At 45.2% G+C, this 6,376-nt stretch overlaps 1 protein-coding gene across 1 annotated transcript; it reads left to right on the forward strand.

The window, feature by feature from the left end:
- Positions 1-470: 470 nt before the first annotated feature.
- Positions 471-3,263, forward strand: LOC133905742 (early nodulin-like protein 18). The gene is made up of 2 exons (XM_062347502.1): positions 471-818; positions 2,589-3,263. The coding sequence occupies exons 1-2, from the start codon at positions 575-577 to the stop codon at positions 3,071-3,073; spliced, it is 729 nt and encodes a 242-aa protein (XP_062203486.1). The 5' UTR covers positions 471-574; the 3' UTR covers positions 3,074-3,263.
- The last annotated feature ends 3,113 nt before the right edge of the window (positions 3,264-6,376 follow it).

Here is a 6,376-nt window from a genome sequence, read left to right on the forward strand (position 1 = left end):
CGTTAGACTTGAGGATGCATTGGCTATTGGAATATGAATTGTAATATACAAGAATAGAGTCAAAATAGAGAGTGAATCAATGTTTTCATTGCTTCAATTGATCGTGTATTTATATATGGTGAATAGATGACAGTTGTTTTGTGAAGACACCCTAATGGCAATTAACAATTAATCAATTCGCAACACGGTCAAATGTGCAATGGCCCGGTACTTGCAGTTCTCGTGAATCAAATCGAGGAATTAATGGAGCGTATGTATTTTTAAGAAATCTTGTATTGATATAGGATTATTTTCTGCAAAATTCGTTAATATTTCTTTTCGTGGTAACGTGACTTTAGTTCTGAAAAATTACTGCCAAATTCCGTGACAACCACCCCGAATTATAGCACTAACCCTGTTGATGAATAAAGAATTCACCACAGACACACAGCAGAAACTTGTGCAGCAGCACGTGCCGCTCGCATAGAAAAGCTTGCACCAGCCAGCGTTCCAGAGGCAGCAGAGCAAAAGACAACAACTCCAGACTCCACCGACAGCGAGGGCGAGCTAGCTCGATTACTTCCTTGAAAGATCCATGGCGCGGCATCTGCGATCTGCAGCGGCGGCGGTCGCGGCCGTCGCCGTAGTAGTAGCCGCCGTCCTTGCCAGCCCGGCGGCTGCGCAGGGCGCCACGCCGGCGGCGGACGACGCGCCGCCGTACAGGAACCACACCGTGGGCGGCGCCGACGGGTGGTTCTTCAACGCGAAGACCAACACCACGTCGGGGAACTACTCGTCCTGGGCTGCCGGCGAGACCTTCTACATCGGCGACTACCTCAGTACGCTTATCTAGACTCCTCTCGCCATTATTGCTGCTTCAAGTTGCTTTCTTGCTTGTCTGTGCACAGTGAGTATACTTTCACTCTTAAAAGTTGGAAGTTGGAATGTGCCATGGGAAAAGGAAGCTAAGGACACGCCCAACATATTCATCACGTGGACGAAATTTTAGTCGTGAAGAGATTTTCGTTCCCTATTTTAACAGTTTCTCTTTACGGTTCCCTATATTGTATATGTATATAAAGACTATATCATACACAGATAGAGTATGAACAACACATATTAGATAGTTCTAGATATCACGAAACTGAATCAGCAGTACCTGATACATCCGGAATCAAGAAAACACGTACTATGAAGATTTAGATTGGTTACCCAACTCGAGACGATCAGTATCCCAAACAAATCTATCTATTTGGACATCAATGAAACCAATTCTCTATCGACTACGGTTAAATAGGAGTCAGTGCATCACCCCTATATAAGACAGAAAGGCTGAGGGAGAAAAAAAAAGAAGGGGACGCAAGCATCAAGACCTTAGTAGAGGATACTCGGCAACTTTAGCCCTAAGTTAGATTAGATTCGATTTACTCATTGTAATAGTTTTAGTCACATCACTTGTACTCGAGATCATCAACATATAGCAGCAACACTCTCTCAGGACGTAGGATATTATTTGAATCAGAGGTCCGAACCTGTATACAATTTGTGTTTCATTTCGTGATTAATCCTTATACTCAAAGGTACTCAATCAATTTACAGACATATTATCGGGAACTAATCTTCAACAAATTGAATAAAATTGTCCTTAGTGAAAGATTCAGTAAGAATAAGAGATATTGCCACTAAACTGACAATAACAGATCAATTTAGCCCTACTACTGTTATCGCAAAGGGAATGTACAGTTAAACAACTGAGAAATTAGAATTCAGATCCAGATCTGAGCATCAATCCACTCAGAACCCAGACTCTGCCATGCTACATGCGCCAGGAATCTAGCGCAAATGGGAATATTTTGTAGTTACAGTCTTACAGAGGAGCAATAGCACGTGCCGATCAATTACCACAAAGTCAATCTTCTGATTCTAATCGGCTAAGAAATTCATATTTTCATACGCTCAGTAGTTTCAAATTAGACATCTGATTAACATTAAAGCAATCAATTTTCCCTCAATTTTGCATTATGCCGTGCTATTTTTTCTAGAGCCGAGGATACTACTTCCTTGAACTTAGTACTTTGTTGTGTTTATCAATACAAACACTCGCCCAATTATTTAAATGAATAACATACTAAACAGAAACTATTAAAACTGAGGGCCTGTTTGAATTGACGGTATTTCCTTGGAAAGTAAAACATTTAGTACAAATTCGAAGTAAATATTATACACTCGAACAAAATCCAAACAACCGGTAGCACTTCTATCGATATAAGAATGTAAATTTGTCAACTGAAAAATAACATTACACACCGTTTGACACTAAAATTGAATTTTATTTGTTCCGTAGGATTCAGCATCCTATTCTTGTCCAAATCGAATTTCTCATCAACATTACTTTTCATAACATTCTATTTCTCTTAGAACTCTTACGAATACACTGACTTGTGTGATCATTTTCTTTCCAAGATTGTATCCTGGATGTGGTCATTCAGTTACACCTATGTTACTGGATTTGCTTGACCATTTTTCATTTCCAGTCATATTTTAAACCATTGTTTTCCAATATAACTTGCTGACCACTTTTGTCACCTCTGTGATTTCGCTATTACCAGTATTCAAGACGAACGCCAACTCGTCGGTGGTGCAGACCGCCAACTCCACCTCTTACGCGCTGTGCGACCCCAGCGAGGAGGACCCGTCACCCACCACCTTCATATATGGCGGCGGCGGGGGTGGTGGTGGCGGCGCCGTCGAGGAGGCCGACACCCTGGCTGTCCCGCTCACCTTCAAGGGCGAGAACTACTTCTTCTCCGAAGCCGATGGCGGCGTGCAGTGCCAGCAGGGCATGCGGTTTGAGATCAAGGTCGCCCACGGCCGAGGCCTGCCGCCAGCGCTCGCGCACCCGCCTCCGCCCCCCAAGGAGCGCGTGCTAGCGCCGCCACCTGCCGGGACAGCCTTCTCAGGCATCGGGACGATCGAGCCTGGAGACGGCGCCGGCGACAACGGCGGCGAGGGCAGGAGCGGAGCTGCGGCGGTGGGCAGCCGGTTCTTGGGGGTAGCTTTCGGGATGGCTTTAGCAGCTTTTGTTGCAGCCTGAGTTGGTGGTGGCGACGCACTGTCGGTGGTGGCGACGCACTGTCAGACTTAGAACTTTTACCATTTGTTATTTAAATTTGTGAGATTGTATTTAATTTGATTCGTGACCTAATTTTGGTGGAGCAATGAACTGATCATTCGGTGCAGTTTACTGGAAATTTTATTCCTTGGTTACACGGATGTGATATTCATTATGATTGCTATTTGTCCTCCGGTAATGAAATTTGTGGATTAATTTTTGCTTTTTCTCTCTTTCGGGCAGAAAGATTGCTATTTTGGAGCCGGACTGAAACACAGTACCATCACCTTGCAATCATTCATTCAGAATCTTATTTCAGAACGCATTACACTTGCTCGGTTGAGCAATAAAGGAAAGGGCAGATATGGCGATTAAAGAACGATACGCTGTTTGGTTCGGTCTTTTTATGCTGTGATCCGATGACGGTGTGAAAGGATCCCGTTAGTTCCAGTTTGGTTTGGATGCGCTACAATCCGATATCATGTAAACGGATTACAGCTTGTACAACTCTGATTACACTCTCCAATGAGTGGATTCAGATCCCGTTATCGTGATATTAGCACCCTCTAAACGCACCATCTGTCTCCCTATCCTCTCTCTCCAAATCGATGGTGGTGGCGTGGGGAGGGGAGGATGCGGCATGGAGGCGACATTCGATTCGGCGAGGGCAAGACCGCGTGGCCTAACGCGCACGCGCGCCTGGCTGTCGGTGAGGCAAGGAGGCGGCGGTCCGCGCTACTATGTGGTGGCTTGGTTTGACGAGTATGTGAGGGCTAGCGCAATGTGGGACAACGACCATGCGCATCTAACGGTGGCCGGACCGCCAGAGCTTTCCAGATTTGGTACCATCCTCCATCTCCTTGCCAGCGTGTAGTGTTCCAGATGTGATGGTGTTTTCCACGACGTCATGTTGGCGGCTTTGCTTCTTTGCACAAGCCTAGGAGTAGCTTCTCGTGTTGCTACCGCCGCAACAGTCAATGGTCTTCATCCAAACAAGGTCTCGACGTCGGCTGGAGCACATCATTTTCAATCTTCACCTCGTTCTCTTCATTAATCGAGATACCGGTGGCACTAATCAGGTCACGGTGCTGTAGCACGGTGAGATTTAACCAAATGTTGTATTGGCATCCCATACCATTCTTAGATGGAACCAAACAAATCAGGTGATCATGCACTGCACCCCCAAAACCCCTGTAATGCCATTACGTTTACGTTTGCATTAACAAACCTTGAACCAAACACCTCTGTCGAAGGTTAATCCCTGATAATGTTTCAGGATGCATGGATCGGTGGGCGCGTGAACAATGCTTGAAGTGTTCGTGTGCTTGTGATGAACTAAAGAAAACGGGGCTTATCTAGGTTCATGCCTCCCAAAGGATAACAGCCCTACATCCTGTGTATTTTGTTATCAGAGTTTGTAAACTAGTTACAGATGAGTTTTCTGAACTCCTGCCTCCTCTCCCCTTGACAAACCGGGTCCTCCTCTCTTTATATACTAGAAAGAAGAAAAACTTACAAGTGAGCCATATTTAGCAGACCCATACCTGGCTAGATATTCTACTCTTAGATCATTATCATGGAGAACCTGGTGAACCCAACTTTTCCTGAGAGCTCTGCCTGTCTGTCCCATCCGTGGAACGCCGCTACACCTGCCTCCCTCGGTCGCCCGGCCTGTCCCATCGCCGTGGCCTCAAGTTCATTTGTTAAACCGTCTTGTTCCCACGCTCCGTAAGTCTACTAGTAAAATCATCCACTTGCCTGGTCATACTGTAGATCCTGTCTCATCCGTCACGTGGAGCTAGTCGATCCGCAACACCCCACTCCGTAGAAATTAATGCTACGGGACAGGGTGTTGCCCATTTACGCTGGCCATGACTTTGTTTACTAGAGGATGTGCTTCGGGAAGGAAAATACTTGAGTAGATACCAATAAATGCAATTAGACATGTTAGATACGGGCGTTCCACGACCAGCAAGGTGTTGGGGAACGGGCAGGCTAGTATGAGATCATAGATCGTTACCACTCGACGCGCACTGCAGCGGAAGAAGAGTTGGAGTAGACCAATCCAACGTTGTGCGCATCAAACTCCTTAATCAGCTTCTCGATTAGATCCCCGACCAGCCCTGCGCAGGTGGTCACGCTCCTTGACAAACTTCGAGCAGGTGGTCATCTTCTTGACCAACTTTCAACAGGTGGTCGTGCTCCTTAACCTACTCCTCGACAACATCACGTTCAACTCGCCGAGAAGATCAATACCGCAATAGCAGCAACGTCTCTATGGTATCCACACATAAAACGCTGAGCGTCGATATGCTAGCACCGCACGCACGGCTAGGGTTTTGGGAGATCATGTGGAAGGTTGCGGTTAGGGTTTCAGAGTGGCTCAATCTCAGCATGCCCTACCCACACCTCTCCTTATATAGAGCTCGCCAATGAGCTCCCACGTCAAAAACCCTTTAGGACTCTAACTTCTCATGGATCACAATCTAATCAAAACCCATATACGAATCCAATTCGCATATTTTGTTCCAACCCAGTAAGTGTGTGACCTGTTAGGTTCATGTACAAACAGCTACGACTCAGAAACCCTTTTCAAACCGAAATCAATAATGGTCCCTAGTAGGACATGTTGACTCCCGAGTATACATAAAAGATCATATCGGCTGAACCTTGATATACACATGCACCAATCCCTTCGCGTCACGATACCAGTCAAGCTCAAGGTGAGATACGTGCCACCCTTGTGATAGCTCAACCATTCACTCGGTCAAGTAGTGGATTCATCATGATTAAATCTTTAATCATATTGGCATGGCCATGCACTTTCTCAATCCAACTACCTCGAGGGGCCCAGAGATATCTCTCCTGTTATCAAGGAGGGGAAAATTCTATTTTGATCACTCATACTCCATGACATGTTTCATAACAAACCAGAAAACTACCTTTATGACTACCCAGTTATGGAATAGCGTTTGACAGTCTCAAAGTATGCTAGTACACATTCTGGGAATCAATGACAATCTCTGGTCTAAGGATCCTGCAGGTACACCATTTGAGATAACAACTGATGGCACATCATAAATAACAATCCCAGCAGTATCTCAAAGTGGGTCTATCCCACATCATATTTTCTAACATAAATGTCCACAGTATTGACATGTTATCTCTATACCTATGATCCATGATCATTAATCAATACATGTGCTGGTCTTATGTATCATCACAAAGATATATGACCAGGGATCGACTAAGAATAACATCATGAAATAAACAAAGAGTTTTATG

Source organism: Phragmites australis, chromosome 23 (genome assembly GCF_958298935.1).
Source record: "Phragmites australis chromosome 23, lpPhrAust1.1, whole genome shotgun sequence".
NCBI classification, from domain to species: Eukaryota; Viridiplantae; Streptophyta; class Magnoliopsida; order Poales; family Poaceae; genus Phragmites; species Phragmites australis.